Raw genomic sequence first — 22,532 nt, forward strand, 5'->3', positions numbered from 1 at the left:
CGAATGTCCAAAGTAACTACTAATACCTAGAGTTTCTCAAGGCATGCATCACACAACTGGCTCGCTTGAGGCAGTAACAGCCACAATCTTAAAAAATATTATTAAAACCATACACATAAATCATTCTAAATTTAAAGAAACTACAATCTGCAGAGACATCACAGCTGTATTCCTTTGACAGTGCTCTGAATTTCAACTATTTCTGTCCTTACTTTTGAAAGAGAAGGGGAAGCAGGAAGGCTCACATTCAAGCCAGCAAGAGGATCACTCTGCCTCCCTCTCCCCTGACCAAGTGATAATTGACTCATTATTCACAGTCAGAGTTCTCAACCTGCCAAGACCCAGGTGTATGCATCGGCCTTTGCAACTTCCAACAAAAGTCCAAAAGAAGGGATACGAACATAACAAAAAGTAGCAGAAGAAAGCTGAAATGATGGAAAGATTCCCATATTCACTCTGCAGACAGTTCTTCCGTCTTGCTTTTTAGAAATTCCACTGTCAGTACCTTAACAATGAAATAACAAGCCAGGTCTCTAGGAAAGTAAATCTGAGTCACTCAAGAGCAGTATCCATCATAATTGTGTGTCACTGAAAAGTATGTTGCAGACTTCGGAAACATATTTCTATCAGAGAGTATATCCAGCTTGATAATTTTTTTTCTCTCCCGCTATCTATCCTCTATATTGCTTAAAATTCTCTTTGTCTTCCAATTTGGAAGGGAATCTTTTGAAAATGCCCACTGATCACCCACATATTTCAAAGAATAATGGAATCACTCGTCACGAAGCCAGAGAAGAGAGCTACCATGATTATCAGGGAAAACTTCCCGTCGGTGTAATCTGTTAGATGAAATAGTAGCCCCAGAAGAATAATAAAAGTCTCGTGGTCTGAAGCATTTCAAAGCCAGCCCAGACGCAGCAATCAGTAACATACTGTAGAAAACCTGCCTTGGGATAATACACTGGACAAAACAACACAAACTACCAGGTACTTCCCACCTTTTTTAAACTGAATGAATTAATTCCAAAATTGGGTGAGAATGAGAAACCGGCCGCTTTAACTATAGAAAAAAAATACAGCAAAGCTACTATTGTAAGTTCCAATTTACTTCTTTGTCCTCCAAACACTGGACTGAGGGCCAGAAGAAGGCCTGGGAATCCCTTAAATCCCTTCCAAGTTGTGCTTGGATGGCAAACCTGGGATACAAATAATACAGGGACTGTGTGCAGGACTCCAGAACAAAAAGTAGTTTTACTCACAGGAGCATGATAACTGTCTTGCACAGAGGTCACCAGTACAAATGTCATGTTCATTCACTATTCTTCAAACCCACCATCAGCCCACAGCCACGTTTTAAAGCAAGAACAGCCCTGTCCCTGAAATGTTTCCATAAAATACCACTTTGAGACGCTCACAAGATGGTAACTTACTGCGGAGAAGTATCTGTATTTGCAACTACATAAATCACTGTATGGTGCTGAGTTTGTTTACCCGAAATACCAAGATGTGAGAGGAAAAAACAAATTTCAAGGACAAAAAGCCAATTTGTTGGGAAGATAATTTTTAAAGCCTCCTATTTCTTTTCCATGATTTGGTCGAACCAGCTCCCAGGTTTTCTGCAGTAACCCACTCAACACTTGCAGCATCGTGGTTTAAAGCTACTTAGCCTAGAAAACCTGCTCGGATTTACATTCTTGAGCTATCTTCTTGTTTCCATGTATTTAATGACACAGACCTCTGTAAATCAATGCACTTTGTCCAACTTTTCATGACAAAAAGCCCAAGTATCCCACACAGTAAGTACCTGGAGGATTTCAGTATTAGCATGCTGCATGCCCATCCGTGAGAGCAGTCCAGGTGCCACACAGGCACCTAAACTTCGCAACATAGGGCTGGTTTAAGAGTTTTGGGGCATCCTGCCCATCCTCCTGCTGCCACCCGAAAAGGCAGTGGATGCTCCATAGACGCTATATCCTGTCTGCCAACCCTCAGCAGCTGAATTTTCTATCCCCTAGCTATCTGAATTCCTAAAGTCCCATTCCCATCTTCCTCAATGAAAACCCTCACTAATTTTGATGACAGTGATCTCGCAGCAGCACTGAGCAAGCAGAACTCTTCTGTCAAAGTAATTTGATCTACACACTAGTGAAAATAACTTACTTGCCTAAGTGTGCACATTAAAACTTGTAACGCATCTTGAAAGTCCAGCATGTCAAACATTGTGGTGTGCTGTTTCTACACTTCACCACCAGTTAACAAGGGCATTTTTGCTGCTGCATTCCCTTTCCTCCACCACAATGCCTCCCCAGTGTAACTCACTCATCTCTGTGGAATTCTTTGCTCTTTACACCAGAACAGAGACCCAGCTGCTGCAGCCTTTTCCCCTAATGTCTTTGATCTTACCCTGATTAAATGGCAAATAATTAGCAAAAAGTACTGTTTACCGTTTTTACCCAACTTTTACTCTAATCAGTAATACGGGCTTGATGCTTTTCTCAGTAATGCCAGTCCCCTACAGAAATGTCACTCACCACGCCCTCAGCCCGGATAAATATGTGTGACACGGACTGGGACAAGTCACTTCAGTGGGACTATTTCTGACTTAAAAGGGTGAACTCTCAAGCCCCAGTTATGACTTTGGCTGCCATTTTTGGACACTTCCCTTCTGGCAGTATGTTTAAAACCAGACAGGAACAGACTTTTTTTTGTATGTGCTTCTTCGGGGGAAAGACGATTGACTGTTACTCCCAAGTGTATTTCGGTCGCTCTCACACACACGCTTTAGCTTAATGTACAGCAATACTTCCCCAAAACTAACTCAGCTCTTAATTTTCAGAAGACATATATATATATATATACAGAATAACTGTTCTTTTACTGTGTCAGTAACTCTCCCTTTTTCCTTCATGGCACCTCTATGTTCTGGTTTTAGGTAGTGCTTCTCTGTATCAATATCTATGTCTCTGTTGTGCTTTAGATAGTGCCAGTGTTAGAAACGGAGCAATATTTCCTGTTTATACCACATTCAGCCCAGCTGATCATTTAAAAATATGTATTATTCTTCCACAGTTCAACAGTGCTGTTGCTGGATACCTCCTCCAGTTGAACACTATCATGCAGTCAGTTAAATAAGGCAAGTGTGCACTTGACCATTTCAGCAGCCTGCACGAGCAAAATCCTGCTTTTCCCAACACATGATGATGCAAAGTAATCTTTACAAAATTCACAAAACCATGCCAGAACTCTTAGAGCAGATCCTCAGCAGATATTAACCAGCACAGTCCTACTGAGGGATACCTTAATATCTTAATCACTTCTTAATATCTCCCAGGGATCTAGGGGTATCTGTCGCTACTGAGCCATGCCAACATACTGGATCAGTTTTCTAGTTCTAACAATGGGGGGGGGGGGGGGGGGGGGGGGGCAGAAACCAGCTTTGTAAAGGCACAGGCTGTACAACTGAGAGTATTTTGCAATTATAATTTGAAAGTGCATTGGGATATAAAAGCTGGAAGACTTATCCAGAAGCTGACAGAGGTGGGCCTGCTTCCAACGGCGTCAGAAAATCAACGATGTCCATTGCAGAATGCACCCAGTGTTGTACTTCAGAAATTGTGTTTAGGGATAGTTTAGGAAGAGCTTTAAACTAGACAGTAAGTAATGGGAGAATACTAGTTCAGTGTACAGGAACGCCGTGCTTCTTTCTGAGTCTTGGCTACAGTAAGGCATACTTTGAACCTTAGCCAACAGAAACAGCACGTATTCATTACTCAAATAAGCACTGCATTTGTTACACTTGCCTTTTTTTTTTTCTTCTTTGCAGTCAAAGCAACCACAAATGCGCTTAAATCCATCCTCAGCACAAGGAAACTACATTAAATACATATGCTAGGAGCACCTTACGAGAGCAGGTGATCTACTAATCAATCAGGACAGAACTGATTTTGAAAACCTTCTGCGTACTTGCATTCTGGAAGAATCCATCACTAGCAGGTAAGCAGATAAGTACTGTAAGAAACAAGTAAATTGTATATAATTAAAAGCATCTGACATATCCATACAAAGTATTCCTTCCTTAAATAGTATCATAAAAGGACGACAGCAGGTGGGAACAAATTATTAAAATGCCAGAGAGCCCAAGAGTTTCAAAAATGCTCGACTTTGGATATAAAGACATCTTCAAAAGGCCTGATTTTTTTTTTTTAAAGGCAGATACCGACTTTCTTGCAATTAGGCATTTCTATGTGATTTTATAGGGACACAGAAAAGCATACACTTCTACAAAGAGCTCAGCACTATAGTGGAAGTGAGGTCACTTGATTTCTGTTTCCAATTGTCCTGTTAAGCCACTACATGGCTCTGATCTGGGACGTTATTTGCTTCCATTTGTGTCACTTCCATATCTGGAAAAGAGGGCTTCCTCACCTCTCTGCAGTGATAGGAAACTGAGACAACAGCTGTATTTAGCTGATGCCTTTCAAGGCAAGGACATGAACTAGAGCAAGAGTTCACTCTGTGGTACTGCTTTTTATAGCAGTACAGAACTCAACCGTAGCCAATATGGCGCTAGAGGATGGAAGCTGTAGCAAAGTATCAACGGCAAAATTACTAAGTATTCCTCTTCTCTACATTCTAGAAAATCCAAGTTATGCAACAGAATGAAAATACTTTTTTTCCACCTGAAACAATCTCTAGAAATTGTTTAGTAATAACGGCATCACAGAACAGAACCAAGAACTGCTATCAGGGAAGTACTACGGTTCAAGGGCTGTCAAAGCCTCCAGGAGTCAGAGTGCCTCTGCCCTTATCTGGGGCTGCCAGTGAGCTACTGTGCAAATGAACACCCGTCAGTTCCCTTCTCGATGCCTAATATTTTTCTGTTTATAAAATGGAGGAGAAGTACTTTGCATAGCAAATACCACTGAGATCTAAGGACAGCAAATATCCATAAAACAGCTCAGCTATTATTACTTCAAAAATTATCTATTATGTTTGCATCCCTACATTTGGGGTTTTTTCTGCATTTAGGGGCTCTGTATGATATTTGATTTTATACTCTATTGAATGAAGGTTGAATGAAGAGAGAGCTACCAAATTTATGATCAATAGAAAATTGCAAATTTTTCCTCCCAACCAATTCTTTCCAATGATCCAGCACAACACATCAATAAAAAGCTCTGAATTGATGCTGTTTCCCTATTTCATGCCCTATTTAAGTTCCCTGGGGATGACAGATTAATTTAATTAGTTTTATTGAACTGTCTAGTTGCTTTTATTGGCAAACCCACGCATAGGAAGGAGGCTGCAAATTTCTCTTAGGGTTAGCATTGTCCTACTGGTCCATTTTTAAAATTAAAGTGAATTTACTGTCATTTCTTATAGAGTTTTCTTCTATGCTTTCTGCTGCTAAGACCCACATTTGTAAAGTGGCTCCACTGAGACTTCTGTAGGAAGTTTAAAGTTGTTTTTCCTAAGCGTGGTTAACAAAAAAAGGAAGCAGACAGCTACCATCAAATGGACTGTGAACTGAATGCATCACTCAGCTTTCATCAGGGAATGCTATCAATCCGCTCACACACAGAAGACAACTCTCACATGCCACCGAGAAGGAGGGAAGTGGTCAGCCACTTCCCAGCCGCCCCCACCTGACAGCCTGTCAGGCACACACAGATGAAAACAATAGTGCTGAGGCTACGGAATGTATAGCCAAGGTTCAGTTTGCTCAGAGACGGGTGGGCTCAGAGTCCACAGAGCGAGGTGTAGGAAAGAGAGCAAAATTAACAGCAGGAACGGACTGAATTTGATTCCAGTGGTCAAATGCCCAGGACCATGGGAAAAAAGGAATCTGAACTTAGGCTTGGATAAGGATTTTCTTCATGACAGTGTAGTTCTACGCAGCTGACTAATCCAGGAACCCGTATTTCTAGAGGTGGGAGGGGAGTAATTTAAAATCTAGATGAAAAAATTGAAGCTTGGACCTTTTGGGGGTTTGGTTTTTTTCCTATATTTTTTGGAGAAGGTCAAAGGAGAGATTTTATGCTCCAGTCAATTTCCCAATCTTCCTCTGAGTTCAGAAAAATAAGCAGATACTGCCTTCTAATTTTGGACATCATAGTTCCCTCCACCAGATTTCAAACACTCTTCCTAGGATTTGAAAGAGCCTCTCACCCTGTGTGGCAATTCTTTTAAAAGTGGGGATTGGCTCTATTTCCATGAGATTTTGTCCAACGTGTTTAGTTCTGGAGACCACTCATCAACCACACCTACAGAAATCTGTGTCATCGATTCCTTACAGATCCAACTCTTCTGAGGCTTCTTCAACTGCACAGTCAAGAAATCACTCTTAAGATTTTTCTCTGGACTTAAAAAACATAGCGGGGGTTGTACAACCTCAAAGCAAACACCAGTCAGCTATTTTATTACCAGAGTGGTTTTGTACTCAACACTAAAAGAACAAACTAACAGACTAAATATGTAACTTGGCATAAGCATAAGGCGGGTCAGTGATTCTAACAGCAGCACAAATTAATGTATTGAAACAAATGACTAATAAAATGACTCCTCTTACCCATACCTTTGCTTTGGATTTACAGAATAGCTGGTCATTTTTTTCCAGATGCTGAAAACTTCTGCAAAGCTTTATAGCAAGCGTGAAAAATTTCACCTTTCAGGACCTGTGCTCTAATTACTAGATTATATTCCCATGGGTTCACCAGCCCTTTCACCTGTCTATTCATCTTGTTAATAGTGTCCTTTTGACACTTTGAAAGCTCTAAGCAGGAAAACTAAGAGACTTCACTAGAATCTTAACCTAGCCATCCCTCACAGAATCAATAAAAAGGGTCAAAAATTTTGTCAGTTATGGAGGAAGGGCTCTCATACTTTTTAAATACTATGCATTTGAGATAGATCGGTCATGTTCTGTTGCAGTATGTATGTTTGAAATGCTGAGCTCAGAGTTTTAAAATGACATTTAAGTATGTTTATCCATGTTCTCGTGAAACCAGAGGGATCCAATTAGTTATATGTGTGTCTTCTGTTTCCAACATCATGACAGTCAAAAATCTATCAGATGGTGATGTTTTTCAAGGATTTTCTTTGAAGAGCTCCTATAATTTACACACGCAACTTGAATGGGCTTGGTTATTTGTGTATACAAATAGCTATCTCCATATCTAATTGAGCAGGACTGCAAATTCTGATATTATGGCTCATTGTACAAAGATTTAGTGTGTGGATCAACACCATTATCAGGCCAAACTCAGAAAGGTAGTCTGAAAATGCTCACATTTTGCTTGACAGTAACCATAAATATATCTCCACAGTAAATACCTGAACTCATACATAAAAGTGAAAATTTCTGGAGCCTATTAGCAGACACAGCCTTATGAAGCTATGACAGTTGCTTTTTTTTTAAAAAAAAAAAAAAGTAAAGCCAAACCACTATTTTTCAAATGCAAAATCAAGGAACTAAGAATGTGATATTTTATAAAGTGTTTTGCAGTGTTATGATGCTAAAATGCCTTGCGCTTTAAGTGGACTTTTTGCAGGTCATTAGTTTATAATGCAATCATCACCTTTGGGTATTTTTAAAGGAAAATGAAGGTGGGAGGAAAACAAGCTGAGCTGGTTTGTTTATACCAGCATAGGACACTGCACTTCTAAGCACTCGATTCAGATAAACTCTACCTCCTATGCAGTTTTAGAGGCAGATGCTATATAGTGACAGTGAAAGTGACTGAAATTCACGCCAAGGATTTTTGCAGGTAGCGCCATGATATGCAGCATGCTTCTAAGATAGGAGCTATCCCCAGTGTACCCATCATACATAAAGAAGACCAGAACCTAATTTTCAATCCTCTTATCTCATCCCCCAGTGGTTCCTTTCTCTTCTATTTTGCGCTGGGAAGAGAGACAGAAGGTTGCCACAAGATTATTTCTATGGCAGCTTCGACTCCCCCACTAGTTTTTTGCTCAGTGCCTGTGACTGACACTTAGTTCTGCCTGAAGGGCAAGGACAGGACAGACTTCTGAGTGCAAATCAATGGAGCATGCCACATGCTGTAATTGAAAAATATAGTGCTTCTGCAATAATATGAGGACATCATTTTTAGTGCAAAGTCGTGGTGAAGAGAATTGTAAGTGAGAAATATGTAGCTCGCATTTATTTTTACAGCACCTGACTTAACATGGCCAAAAGAAATGAACCTGAGCTACAGAATTTGGATCCAGACCTGAACTGCCTGTAATTCTGCAATGCTTAGACCGAGGTTAAGCCCCACCTTGTATTTCATCTGCAGAGCATGAGATCTTTTCAGCCTAATCACCCTAATCTGATGTCCTGACATGCCTTCATCCAAATCATGTTAGCCCGGCACACACGACAGCACAGCACAGCAAGCTAGCGTTAGTAAACCCGTGAAGGTACCCAAACCGCACACCCCCAACCTTAGACAGTCTTGTACTATTAAGTACTTTCCTTAGGCTCTTCTTCTTTTATGGCAACTCCTCTAGCAAAACAATTCAGGGCGTACTTAGGAAAAGCCCATCCTTCCAAACAGGGAGTGCTCCCCCACTCCCTAAAGTGAGCAAAAGCAGATTCACCACCTGCAGAGCCCTCCCTCACCAGCCTGAGAACGAAGCTAAGGGAAGCTGTCCTTAGGGGTCCCACTGCTGACAGGGGAAACAAAAGCATCACGAGGATCTGCCTAAGGTCACAAAGCAAGTGAGCAGCAGAATGACACTAAATACCACTGCTTCTCCTTTGACCTCCCCTTCTGGCTGTGATCCCTAATGGGAGGTTTGGGAAGTGACATACCTTTTGAAAGATAAGTGAATGTATTTAGAAACTCTTCATATGACTGCTCATGGCTATTAATGAATTGATCAAGGATGCTGTTGTTTAACAGTTGCTCTCCCATGATCCCTTGACAGTTGAACAGGTATAGCTGCTTTAGTAGGCTGCTCCTGCAACAGAAGGAAAACAGACGTACATATCTGCAGGCAGAAAACTAATTAACTGAAGAGTCTCTGATTCACACAGATGAGCATCAAAATGTCAAATTTTTCTTCTCTTCTTGTGAAGTTCTGATCTTGTCAGTGGGACTTTACACAGTATTTCCCCCAAAATTCAAGTGGACATCATAATTTTAAGTGCAAAGGGAGAGACTGTGATCATCTATGCCTGAAATTCATGTCCTTGGATAATATTGGCCACAAAAGTGCCAGCCTCTCTCAGTGGCCTTCACCCCCCCCTCATTTTAAGTTGTTCAGCCTTACAACCCCTGCCTTCTTCGCAGAAGCAGTGACGCCGCTCACTAGTGCACTGGATTTAACAACAGGGACACCTGTACGTTCAAACCTTGGAGTGAATCCATCGCTCTGCAGGTGCACTGCTCACTCTACCATCAGCATCACCAAACCCCGATTTTGGAGGCCATGTGAAGTCCCAATGACGTGGGTGTATGCTGCAACAGCACACAGGGCAGGGAGGGTGCGATGAAACTGGACAGCCACGCAAGAAGGCGAGGACCACTGCCAAGAAGGGAACAAATGCTGCGAGCTGAAGGAACCGCACAGAGGCTTTTCTGGAGTTGAAAGCCCCACTCCTCAGTCACGCAGCAATAGCTTTGCAGCCCGCCTTCATGGCTTCACCAGAAGCAACAGCCCTTGAGCAGCTCTCAGTGAAGCATGCTGAAGTTAACCTTGCCCCTCACTTATGGAAGCTGTGTTTTTAACAGCTGTGTGATGCTAAATAGTTAATAATATTAGTAATTTTTTGTACACACAGGACCAGACTACTAGAAACAGAAAAACACAGGCGAGGGTGTGGACACATACACCCGGCACATTGTCTCACATGGTGGCAACTTACCTAAAAAATGTAAATGACCAGTTTGCATACATAACTGTGATAAAGATGTAAGAATGCATTATACACTAAGTGCTTGATTTTCATGTGTCCCTCTGTTTCTTCTCTTGATTTACCACAGCATTAAGAAGTGGCTTTTGAGAATGAAAGCTTAATTCTTCAGCAAAACTTGACATCAGCTACACTAAGGAAAGGCTGCTGACCTGATTTTAAAGTTAAATAAGATAGAACAAGAATTGTTCAGAGCCCAGCAGGAAAACAAAGCATGATTTCTAATGCAAAACTCTGATTTTGTCAGATTGCCAGCTTGTAAAGATGACTAATGTCCTGAAGATACAAAAACACAGACACACCCGCATGACCTAAAGTTCAAGTTTTCTAATGTTTTACAAAAAACAAACCAGTATTAATCTCTCTGTGGACTGACCAAGCAAAATACAATTTGCCAGACTCTCGGAGTGCTTTATGCAAATTACAGCAGTTTCATAGGGAAGCAATGCCTTCTATTCCTCATTATTGTTCAGTTATTACAGTCATTATTTGAGGAAAATTTCACTATATGAAAGACTGCAGTGATTTGTAAGGCTAGTGTCAAAGAAAAAAAAAACCCACATATATTTAATCAAGAAAATGGTAATAACAACCTTCTGGTTTTCTTTGGCATCTGGCATCCAGGATCTCTAAGTCCTTTATAAACACTAACGAGATAAATGTCACAGCAGTCTCATGAGGAAGAGCAAACAAATATTATTCCCAATAACAGATGAAGAAACTCAGCCACCAAGAGATTAAATGATTTATAAACAAATCAGAGGAGGGCTGGCAGTAAAGCTTAGATTCCTTTACTTTCAAATGCTCTAGGAAGTTAGGAAATTGATAAGCAATTTGAGGGAACAGTTGTATCCCTAGCAAGCTGAATGGCAGCTTTCTCAGTGAATAGCATGTCCTACAGCCATCGGGTCACCAGCCTGAGATTCAGCATCCAGACCGGGTGACACCAAAATGCTACAGCTCGATTCTTACTCTGCTGCGCAGCCTCTGCTGCCTACAGAACTAGAGAAATTTCAGATTTCCACATCCTCTGCTGGCTGAGCTGTAGAGGAGCAACAGCGCAATGTCACTTTGGATAAACACAGGGTTTGGTGGTTATCATGGAAGTTAGCTGGGAAAGAAAACGATGAATTCAACTTGACAAAGTTTCAGCCAAACTACAACTGCAAAGTCCTGAACATCAGCCTCATGAAAAAGCAAGCACTGGATGCTGTTAGAATATAACCTAATATTTAATACCTGATATATGGAGATCAGGAAGTTATCCCTAAAGGTTTTAAAGATCTATTTCACCGTGCCTATACATTTTCACCTAGCATGCACTTCAATATGCTATGTACGCATTGGGAGAAGGACCCTCAAAACAGTATTACTTTAAAAAAAATAGCAGAGAAAATTCCCTGGATATTGCAAGCATAGGAAAAGTGTACTTTTTCAAGACTAACAGCTTTTTTTTTACCAGAAAATGGATCAAATCTTTACCCAAGTCAAAGCAATAAATCCAGAGTAGCTCTCCTATACCAAATATAGTTGTTACAGGCATGAGTAGATGAGATCTGCTATCAGCTATGTCAAATGCATTCATCTTGCGTTAATCAAATAAAATAGCTTGTAATTCATAGGCCACATTTCCTTATTTTTTCTTTTGGGAAAAAAAAATAATGTATTTTGGAATGTGAGTTCACTCAATTGTTCATATTTTAATAAATTCTAAATTGGAAAAGAGGGAAGAAAACTCTATTTGTCATTTTGGCATGCATCCTTCATTGCTTTTTATGAAATTTTCAGTGTTTTGCTTCAAAAATCTAAAGCAAGAAATAAAATGCAAAATGGACTACAGAAGAGATGTCCAACACAGACCTATCTTCCCTTGCAGGGCTGTTATTCACACCTACAGAATGAATCATCCCCTCATGGAGAGGGAAAACCAGCCAGGTCCTACTGGAAGCCTAGGTTCTGTGAGAAGAGCAGCCATTCACTCGAACAATAATGAGGGGGGACTGGCAGCTAGAACTACCTGTCCCCCCATCTTCAATTATCTTCACCTGAAATGACAGCAGGCGCAGAGGGTGGTATTTGGAGAACATCTACTGTCCCTGAAATGGAACACACGGGTAGGACAGATGGTACAACAGAGGCGCTCAGAAACCTCCCTCAACCTATCAAGGTTTTGCATTTTTCATTTTCATTCCACTTTGGTTTTCTCCTGCTTCCCACCTACTTTATTCCTGAGTCTCTCTTAGATTAGCACCATACTGTGTCAGCCGCAGAGAAGCTTTGTGATGTGAACAGCAGAAACCAGGCTGACCAGAAGACTCTCACCTTTGCTAAGGTGCTAAGTGGCGGATTCCACACAAGTGAAAGGCTTCAGCAATCATCCAGTTCACAGCCTCAAGGCAAGGACTCCCTTGAGCTGTCATGAAAAAAGAAAAAAATGTGCAATAATGGATTGGAATCACCCACAATTTACGAACTGGATACAATCACATCTCTACAAATGAAATGACCGCGTTATTCTGCTAGAGAGTAACTACCACTGAAATCAAAAACTTCTTTTTCCTGAAAGGCATCAAGCTAACGTGGAGGTTTCAAGGAAATTAAGGCAAGGATATCTAACCTTCCCCCATGCTGGCTCTGGATTGTTTTAGAGTCAAGTATCAGTAAGTGATGCATTGAGGCAGCAGCTATACTTTCTTCTTTTTGCACTTCACTCCTGCTCATCCACCCAAAATACTGTAATGAGGTTTCTTGAGGTGATCACTCATTAAGCCTCGCTGATCATCAGCAGATGGTGCAAAATCAATTTTATTTCTCAAAATGCAGTCTTCTTCACAGCAGTTGAAGCCAAACCAGAAATCTCAGCATTGAATCACAGAGGCAGGTCAAGTGAGTATTAGCATGATTCCAATTATGCAGCTATTAGTTCTATTAAACAATAAAAACCGTGGTGGAATACAGGCTTCCTGGTTTACACTGCATTTTTGAGTGCTTTATTATGATTCTTTTAAATATCATATAGGCAATGAAAGAAAAATCACGATTCTGAATTTTTAAATGGACAGAGCAATAAGCTAATCCGCTCTACAGACACACTAAATTTTATTTTTCTGGAAAAAAAAAATACTTCACTAGTATTTCTGCTATCGGTTAAAGTCAGGTTTCTACACTCTGAATTTGCTCTCCCAAAAGTCATTCTCAATAAAAAAAGAGATATTCAGAAATTTCCTAGGCTTATGGGAAACGTCACTAGGTACACCCGTTCTTGAGATTTTATAACCTATGTCTGCAAGAAATCAGACTGAATATAGATACATAATTTTTACACCTTACGTTCTGTTACCACCGGACAACACCTGATGTTCTTCCCTATAGACCTAGCACAGTGACACCTGTCACAACCACCTTTTTCCCAAAGGCGTCTTTAACACTTCAGATCTAACTAACCTCTCACAAAAGCCATCCCACTCGCTCACAACCCGCAATACAGACCCGAGCACAAGCATTTGGGTAACACCTCTCAGCCATAAAGGTTTAATCTGTTTGCATTAAGGACCTCGACTCTGGGGAACTCTCTTGGCCTGCCTAGTCCAGCAACACAAAAGCTGTCGCTAGTGATGGGGTGGGCTGGTAAAGGCCATGCAGAGATGATCTCTGCAGGCTGACCGCTCAGGAGTCAGGCACTACCGCAGGCATGCAGGCAAGCCTGAAGCGTGCAGGAAGATGTCAAGGGACCAGGGACCAGAGCTCCTAAGGATGCTGTGATTCAGGACATTGGAGTTTCCTCTCCAACCTGTTTCAGGAGCTATGAAACAGCATGCTCTTAGAAAAAAAAGTAACATCCCAATCTGCCCTCTAGACAGTAGCACTGCAGAAGTCCCCCCATGCAATATATGTACCCATATATTTGTGTAAAGCTTGCTCAGGGAAGCTGGTTTAATCACACACAAAATGGGTGACCTAGGTCCTGTATTGTTAGCAACCGAAATGAACTCAATCTGAAGAGCAGGGACTAGTACTTTTGGAGGAAAAGTATCTGATTTGCACCCCTTGCTGTCTTACTACAGTTTGTCAGTGAGTCAAGGAGACTCTAGAGGAGCAGATTTGCTACAATATTATTACAACAATAAAGAATGAGGTAGCACCTTTGCAAAAGGAGTAAGCCTGTATCAGGCCACTGCGGTCAGAATCAATTTAAGCCTATCTAAGTGCTGGCTGCTCCCAAAAAGGTCACCACCCTCCTCTCTCCCTTTCACTCCTTGTCTTTTCATTCCAGCCCATCTCTTGGCCAGACAAAATGAACTACAAAACCTGAAACTAAACTGGGCAAATGCGTATGTTCTGTTTTCAATACACGTTTTCTGATCTGCCTTACAGCCCTATCGTGGTGAGCACCTGCCCAAGGGCACAGTGGGAACACGCAGAGGGAGCAAGGGAAGGATGCAGGATTGAAGCCTGTCCTTAACAAACGTTTGTCACTAGCTACAGTCTGTGGTCACTACCTTAAAAAACACCCCAGGATGGCACTTTGAAAGTGGGCGACATGAAAGAAGCGATTCTGGGAATTCCTGCCCTGAGAAAGACATACAACATTTTCAGCGGGGCAGGCCAGGAAGGTTACCCACTTTCAGAAGGCAGTCAACTGTTTCCTTCTTGCCTAGACATCTGCGAAGGTACAGTTGCAAAAGACAGCTCTCCCTGCTCTACTGTCCTGCCCTACTTACCCGCTCCTCGTCCCCGCCACCCACCACCTGCGGGGAGGCAGAGCTCCACGAGCGAAGCCGACAGCAGCGAGCTCTGGTCACGAGCAGGTGCGGGTCAACTGAACTACAGGAACAAACGAAAAGAAAAAGTTTCAATTACAAAGGGCGAAAACTTTCAGAGGAGGTTCCTTGCGGCATCTCTTCAATTTAAGGTGATCTGCAACAGCTAATCCTGTTTAAATCAACTGGATATTTGCCACCGCCTTCAGCAGGAGGCCTTAAGGGCACACACTTAATGCATCAGCAGTTTGTGTGGACAGGAGCTGCATCTGCTTGCCTAAGTGCATTACTGAGCCTCAGAGCCGACCTCTGCGGTGGTCAAAAACATGTCCTCTCATGCCCTGCTCATACGAGCTCTTAAGGAATATATCCAACAGCTTTAATTGCAAGCAAGGACATTGATCCTGTTTGACTTCAGTGCTATTATGTCAGTCCCAGACATGATCAGAAGGTTTTTTTGATGAATTTCCAATAGCTTCAAGAGCGCTGCTTCCTTTAAAGACCCACCTGGAGGCCTGTGAGAGGGTAACGCTTCCTGTGCACCAAGCACCCCTCCAAAGTACAGCTCCTGTCCCCTGGAATGCCATTGTCCAGGATTTGACAGTCAGAGCACAGCCAGATTCAATCAGCTATCTTAGATGAGGCCTCCAAATAAAGCCCTGCCCCTCACGTGTTAAATACTGTTTACTGACGGTTTTAGATAAGACAGAAAATTGAAGACTGTAGGATGCTGGACTCCCCTTGCCGTTTTTTCACAGGTTCCAGCCCATGGGTCCTGGCTGAATATCCAGGATATTTGCATTCTGGCTGGCTAACGCTACACAAATGACTCAGGTGGCCTTCCCTTTTCCTGCTAAGCTGGAGTGCGTTACTGCAACCCACAGGGAGCCAGGTACATTCCAGCCCAGAGATGACTGTGTTTTACTGGCAGAAAATGTGCTGAAAAGCCTGGAAATAGCTCAATGCAATTTGGAATTATTTGGGATGAAGAAGATGTAAACCACATATTACTTTAAGTAATTAATTGTAGAAGAAAATCAAGTGAAACAAAGTATTTCCATAACAATGAGCAATCTGCTGAAAACACACTACCTATGTCAGTGTTATTAAAACAGAAACTGTGCAGGAAAAGTCTACTTATTCATTTTTGCATGGGTTCTCTGCCAAATAAATCCAGGATGCAAATCCTAGATGTTCTTGCAATGACCTGGACAGTTCTGAACATGACTTTACTGCCTTGTAGATGCATTATTCTGAAGCTACTTGCTGCAGCTCCTCCAAAGCAGTTTGTCACTGACAGTTACAGAAAGACCAGCTTGGACAGCCCATGTCCTCATCCAAAACTGACATGCTGCTGCCAACAAACTTTAATTTCTCCATCTTCTCTGCCACAGTAATTGGAAAAAGACTTTCTAAAGATAAGGCATGTCAACTGGCAGAAGGAGAATAAAATGAATGTAAAATATTAAACGAGACACAACTGGGGGGCTTGGACTTTTCACTTAAACATTTGTGTCTCTTTTGCCAGTAGATCTTTGATCACAGACCCAAACAAGTGTCAGACTATGTCAAGCACACTGTCAAATATCACCTAGGTGCTACTGAAAACAGAAATAAATGTGACCTGGATGCCCTTAAATTTGGGGGAAATTCTTCAGCACTCAATTCTGCAGTACAGCCTACTTTTATCTTTGTTTCAGCAGAGAAGTAATAGGCCCATATGGATCCTACAGGGCACCGTGCCTTAGAGCTGCCGTATTTCAGACGAGACATGTCACCACATCCTATTCGCATTACAGTTATTCAACGCCTCAGGACAATTTTCGCAAACATTCGGCATGTTTGCCTTGCTGTACTAATAGAATTCCATTTCAAGCTCTTTCTATTTCTGTTCTCACAGGAGCTTCAAGAGGGAGATGAGATATTTCTAAAATACTGCACAGCAGATGTTGTAACTCAGGAGTGGGTGAAGTAGGGCCAGGAAAACAAAAACAGGGAGCTACGAAGAATGAATTGGTTTCCAGGTTTTTCTGTTTATTTGCTGTGCTATAGTGTGCAAGCAGCTTATCCTCTGTGCTCCAGCACTGCCAGTCGTTGAAAGGCTATGTTCCCAGAAGACTTTCCAGAGTCTAGTTATTTTTTGCTGGAGAAAAGCGCTGTGAAACTGATGAAAAATGCCACAGAAGGGTGCAAAGTTTTAATAGTCTCTTAAGGGCTGACCAGAAGGCCACTGAAATAGAAAAAAATACATTCCTAATGACTTCAGTGGACTCTGAATTGGACTTCTGGTCAGCCCTCACTCACTGGGTCACATGCATTTGTCATTTCCTTTGCTCTGTTTCAGTGTCACTGCCTACTTGCAGCGGAGCATTCCTGGGGAAAGCAGTAGGACGCCAATCTGCAGGAGTTTTCTTTTACCAGCTATTGAAATTGGGGGTTTTTAACTCAAAAATTAGTTTAGACTACATTTTTATGTTACAATAGCACTGAAAAATTCCCAAGAAGTTCATGAGGTTGACAGGTTTAGCAGCATAAAGAATTAAACTATAAAGGAGCGTATGCTGCAGACATTTACAGAAACAGACACCCACTGTCACGCTGGTCTGCTTCTACTGCAAAGAGTTAAAGCTTTCGGAGGCTAGTGGGTTTCTTGCTGTGCCATCTGAAGACAAGAGAGGAAAGAAAAAAAAAAACGGTCACAGCCAGTTAGCCACAGTAGACCGAGTTCTCAGGAGCACATCTGCAAATTAAGCAGATAGATTCCCCTCCATCAGGCTGCCTCTTCATGCCACAAGCTCCCTGCGCTGTCAGAGAAGATTCCTCAAACTGCTCACATTTGAATCCCAATTACATAGAAAGATTTTGGAGGACGCAAAAAACGCTGTCAGCCAGGTACGTCTAATTTATTGTTTTGCCCAAAGCAAACTTGGTTGATATACTCAGCAAATGTTTTGAGAAATAATATAGAAAGATTTCCTTCCTTAAGCCTGTCTATGGAGGTCTTCAAAGCTCTAGGAGTGTCTGGATATGATTTTGATTGTGAAGAACTTGGGAACAGCACTTGCTTTTCAGGGCTACGCTTTTTCCTTTTGCAAAGGGAGATGCTGCAGATCAGCCAGGGAAAAAACAAACAATATACAATTTTGCAAAATAAATTTAATTCTACCCTAGGTATCTGTGTCCATGCCAAGTTAAAAATAACTGCAAACTAATGACAGAGATTAATGGTCAGCAAGGAGCATTTACCACTTCAGGCTCCACGCTATCCTGCAGTCCCTTCTCAGTGCCCAAACAGTGCTGCTCAAATACCTTACCTTTGTGTAAAAGAAAGGTGCTTGGGGTTTGCTACAGCTGATAAGATCAAATCGTTCATTAGTTGGTAGCATTCAAATTACTGTGAAATTATTATGAATATGGTGGGGTTTTACTGTTGTCAAACATTATTATGAAACGTCACAGTGAACAACAGCACTGATTATTCATTGTTCTCATGTTTAAAATTATGTTGTTGCTTCATCGGGTAAGAGGCACAGCAGACAGGTGAACACACAACTACTACATGGGGTCAAAGAGAACACTAAGTAGTAGGCACAGTTTGGGAGAGACTCAGTGCCTAACCACAGGACACTAGTGACATTTTATAAACTCTAGATTTACTAGGACCTAAGACATAGGACCCGGGGGAGACTTGCCACCTTCCACAGCAGCAGCTAGAAGAATATCCAAAGGCAGATGAAATGTCACTTGATGTTTCGGCGCCTGAATCCGACCCCTTGTTTCTAAAACACATTTATCCTACGCTTCTCAGTGAATGCTCAGTACAGTTTCTGAAATAATACCCCACATACAAAACTGTAACGATGTCCATCTATCTCCATACTTACATTAGCCAGTGCATTTAAAAAGCATCTTCTCTCTTCATTTGATCCTTCTGTAAATAAATCCAACAATGAATCTATCTAAAGATTAATTCCTTGCCATACAAACAACTATTAACCGAAAAAAACCAACTCAAAATCATGTTTGATTTTAAAATAAACTAGGGGAGAATATTTGTTTTCTTCTTTCTATTAGCTTAGCTTCTGGCTCAGGTCCCTACAGTTCCCTTCGCAAACACAGGGGTTAGAAATACAATGCTGAGATTCTCACTTATTTGTATAATCCTTGGAGCTTCACCTTTTATAAAAATACTGGCTATGATGAAGCATGACTCAAGCCACCAGACCTGGTAACTGTTCATGCAACTCCATCCTTCTTGATTTATCCATCTTTACTTCTCACAGTGTCTGTTTCCCCTCCATCGTGTGCTGCGCCACAACAGAGGCATCTGCCCACTTCCCTCCGCACTGGCACTACTGCTAATCTGACTCCACAGTGACATGGTCTTGAGCATAAAGCCACAAAACAACTTTAAACCTTTTGGTTATAAAGTTAGATTTCTACCTTTGGGTCTCCCAGAAGCTGCTCAGGGTCAGAGGAGTGTTGGCCCGAAGGACTTGGTGGTGTTGGAAGGTTAGAGGCAGGGGTCAGCACAGCCAAAGATGAACCACACTGTATTAACATCCTGTAATTAGCATGAAACAACCTGGAGAGCCAAAGCAACTCCAGCAAGTGCCTAAGGAGCTACTTCCGCCAGAGAATCTAGGACAAATATTCTCTCCATTACTTCCTGAACTGCTTGCTTATGCGAAGTTCGAGAAATATTAAGGGATGACAAGGAGGAAATGTGTTTAAGTGTGTCTGTTTAACCAGTGAGTTCTGTGTGTCCATCAATCTCCCTTTTAATCATTGTCATTGGTTTTTTCTCCACTCTGTACCTGCAACAGTTTCTCCAGACAGTGTACTCTTCAGAACTGAGTACTGCTCAGTATTTGGGAAATAGTTGGTGACACTGTGGACGCTAATAATTGACATATTTGAGATTCTTGAAGTGTATGTAAGAGTGTAAGATGAATGCTAACATTTCAATTAAATTGTTTGCCATTTTTAATGCTCATTAGACTTCAAATATAAACCAGCAGTCAAATGTAGAACACTAGTGTTACAAAACAAAGAACAGTAACTTACGGATGTGCTCATGGCATTTTCAGTATGGAAGACATAGTGCTTTTCTAAAGATCCTGTAAAAACAAGGAAGCTAACATGAAAGAAGAGACAAAGGAAATCTAACCCAGTGAACTCAACTTAGTGCAAGCTTCTCTAACACCAATCTTGAATGGCTGTAAGAAACAAGCACCAGAGATTCCTGTTTAGCATATCACCTGAAGGCAAATCTCTCCTCACGCGAGCCCCCCAGACCGCGGCCCCAGGGACGGAGCGGGGCGTAGGCCGGCGGCCGCCTCCAGGCAGGCCCCCAGGGGTCGGCGCTGCGGCCGGAGCCAGGGCCGTGGCGGATCTCCTTCCCTGCGGCACCCGGGCGGCTCCATCCCGCCAGCCCCGCGCCCCCAGCCGCCCCGGGGCGACAAACGGGCAGGCAACACCCGCCCGGTGCCCTTCCCACCCCTGGTCCCTCCGCCCGCGGGCGCCCCGAAGCCGGATGCCGCCGCCATGAGAGCCACCCGCTCCCGGCCCCGGCCCCACTCACCGCCGCCTGCCAGCTAACCTCTCCGGCCCCGCTCCCCCACGGCCGGGGACGAGCCGAGTGGCGGCCAGGCAGCCCCGCGCCGCGCCGGGACAGCCGGGCAGGGCTGGGCCCTGGCGCCGAGCGGAGCGGAAACTACCGGCCCCAGCAGGCCGCGGGGCCGCCGTCTCCATGGGAGTGGCCGGGCCTGGCGCGGGGGCGTCGGGCCGGGGCCGCATAGCGAAGCGGTGGGGTTTGGGCGCTGGCAGGCTGTCGCTGGTACGAAATCCCGCACCGCTGGTGTCCGGTTCATGTCTTGAGTTGCAGAAAAGGGTCTGGTTTTGTGCGTCAAAGTGTGACCCTTCAATACGATTTATTCAAGCCCTGATAGACAACTCCCATAGGGTCTAAGGCGTGTTTTCACCTTGTTTCTGTGGTGTTTTGGTTTTTTTTTTTTCCCCAGACACTGACCACAGTATGGCCCAGTCGGCAGACAAAATGTCACTGCATGTGGTGTCGGCCGTCAGTAATTCGTCCTTGCTTCAGCCGGGCTTCTCTCTCCTGAACTTTGGTGGACATGTTTTCTTCTTTGGGCAGAAAGGATGGCCGAAGAGATCCTGTCCCACTGGTGTTTTCCACCTCGATATAAAGCAGAACGAGCTCAAAATGAAACCTGTCTTCTTCTCTAAAGACTCCTGTTACCTGCCCCCTCTCCGCTACCCTGCCCTTTGCAGGCTCAGGGGCCACACAGGGTCCGATGAGTACCAGTATATAATCCATGGTGGGAAAACACCTAACAATGACCTTTCTGATAAGATTTATGTTATGAGTCTGGTAAGCAAAACTAGCAAGAAAACCACGTTCCAGTGTGTTGAGAAAGACCTGAGTGGAGATGTCCCTGAAGCTAGATATGGGCATACGATTAACATCGTTCATAGCCGGGGAAAAAGCATGAGCGTTATATTTGGAGGGAGATCATATACCCCTCTTGCACAAAGAACCACTGAAAAATGGAACAGCGTAGTTGACTGTTTGCCATCTGTGTTTCTCATTGATTTTGAGTTTGGATGCTGTACATCATACATGCTTCCAGAGCTTCAAGATGGACTTGCTTTTCATGTTTCAGTCACCAGAAATGATACAATCTATATTTTGGGAGGCCATTCACTTCAAAACGACACCAGGTCCCCCAGCTTGTACAAGCTAAAAATTGATCTTCCACTGGGCAGCCCAGCTGTGACCTGCACCATCCTGCCAGGGGGGATATCTGTGTCAAGTGCTATAGTGACTCAAACCAGCGATAGCGAATTTGTCCTTGTTGGTGGCTACCAGTCTGACAACCAGAAACGGTTGGTATGTAACACCATAGTTCTGGGAGACAGTAAGATAGACATTGTTGAAAGGGCGAGCCCGGACTGGACACCAGATATTAAACACTGCCGGATCTGGTTTGGCTGTGATATGGGCAAAGGGGCTGTATTGCTGGGCATTCCAGGGGCCAACAAACAGTTAATCTCAGATGCAAACTACTTCTACATTTTGAGATGCAAAGGAGCAGAAGAGGACAAGGAGGAAGAACTGACAGCGCGGATTTGCAGTCAGACATCGACCGAAGACCTGGGAGACTCCACTCCATTTGAGGATTCGGAAGAGTTTTGGTTTAGTGCTGAAGCCAATAGCTTTGATGTTGATGATACTGACACTTACAATGAAGATGATGAAGAAGATGAATCAGAAACGGGCTACTGGATTACCTGCTCTGCCAGTTGCAATATTGACATTAACACCTGGGTCCCTTTCTATTCGACAGAACTCAACAAGCCTGCCATGATCCTGTGTTCCAGTGGGGCTGGCCACTGGGTCCACGCGCAATGTATGGATCTCTCAGAGAGCATGCTCCTGCGTCTCTCAGAGGCAAATGTCAAGTACTTCTGCAACGAGCATGTTGACCTTAATAAAGGGCTACAAACTCCCAAAAAGGCGTTATGCCTGAAAAAGCAACCCATGAAACCGTTACGCAAAAAGACAACCATGAAGTTAACAACGCCAGCAAAAAAGTCCTTTCTTCGGTGGTTGTTTGAATAGATTTACACTGCTGATTTGTATTCACCTAGGAGGAAATGAAATCACAGTCAAAGACAGCTAGTAATGGTTGAGGCAGAACAGGTTATTGGAGCTCAAAGAGATCTTTTTGTTTAATTGATTTTTATTATCTCCATATTTCAGTTACATTTCAAAGCTCATGAATTTATGTTGTCTCTTATGTGTGTATGTTTGGAATATCCGGATA

General features: G+C 42.9%; 2 protein-coding genes across 3 annotated transcripts in view; one reads left to right on the forward strand and one right to left on the reverse strand.

Moving 5' to 3' along the window:
• The window catches only part of IFTAP (intraflagellar transport associated protein), a 28,536-nt gene extending 19,582 nt beyond the window's left edge, over positions 1–8,954 (reverse strand). For both annotated transcript variants that reach the window (XM_086462702.1, XM_086462701.1), the window contains exon 1: positions 8,819–8,954. In XM_086462702.1, the coding sequence (XP_086318828.1) occupies positions 8,819–8,921 (103 nt within the window). In that variant the 5' untranslated portion in view covers positions 8,922–8,954. The remainder of the gene's footprint in view (positions 1–8,818) is intronic.
• Positions 8,955–17,538: 8,584 nt separating this feature from the next.
• RAG2 (recombination activating 2) lies at positions 17,539–22,327 on the forward strand. Its single transcript, XM_086462700.1, has 2 exons — positions 17,539–17,574; positions 20,706–22,327. The coding sequence occupies exon 2, from the start codon at positions 20,720–20,722 to the stop codon at positions 22,325–22,327; it is 1,608 nt and encodes a 535-aa protein (XP_086318826.1). The 5' UTR covers positions 17,539–17,574; positions 20,706–20,719.
• Positions 22,328–22,532: the final 205 nt, after the last annotated feature.

This window comes from Leptosomus discolor, chromosome 3 (genome assembly GCF_034619465.1).
Source record: "Leptosomus discolor isolate bLepDis1 chromosome 3, bLepDis1.hap2, whole genome shotgun sequence".
In the NCBI taxonomy this organism is placed as follows: domain Eukaryota; kingdom Metazoa; phylum Chordata; class Aves; order Leptosomiformes; family Leptosomidae; genus Leptosomus; species Leptosomus discolor.

Bases quoted from the DNA above. Each gene is read 5' to 3' on its own strand.
- RAG2 (XM_086462700.1), top strand. From the start codon at position 20,720: ATGGCCCAGTCGGCAGACAAAATGTCACTGCATGTGGTGTCGGCCGTC.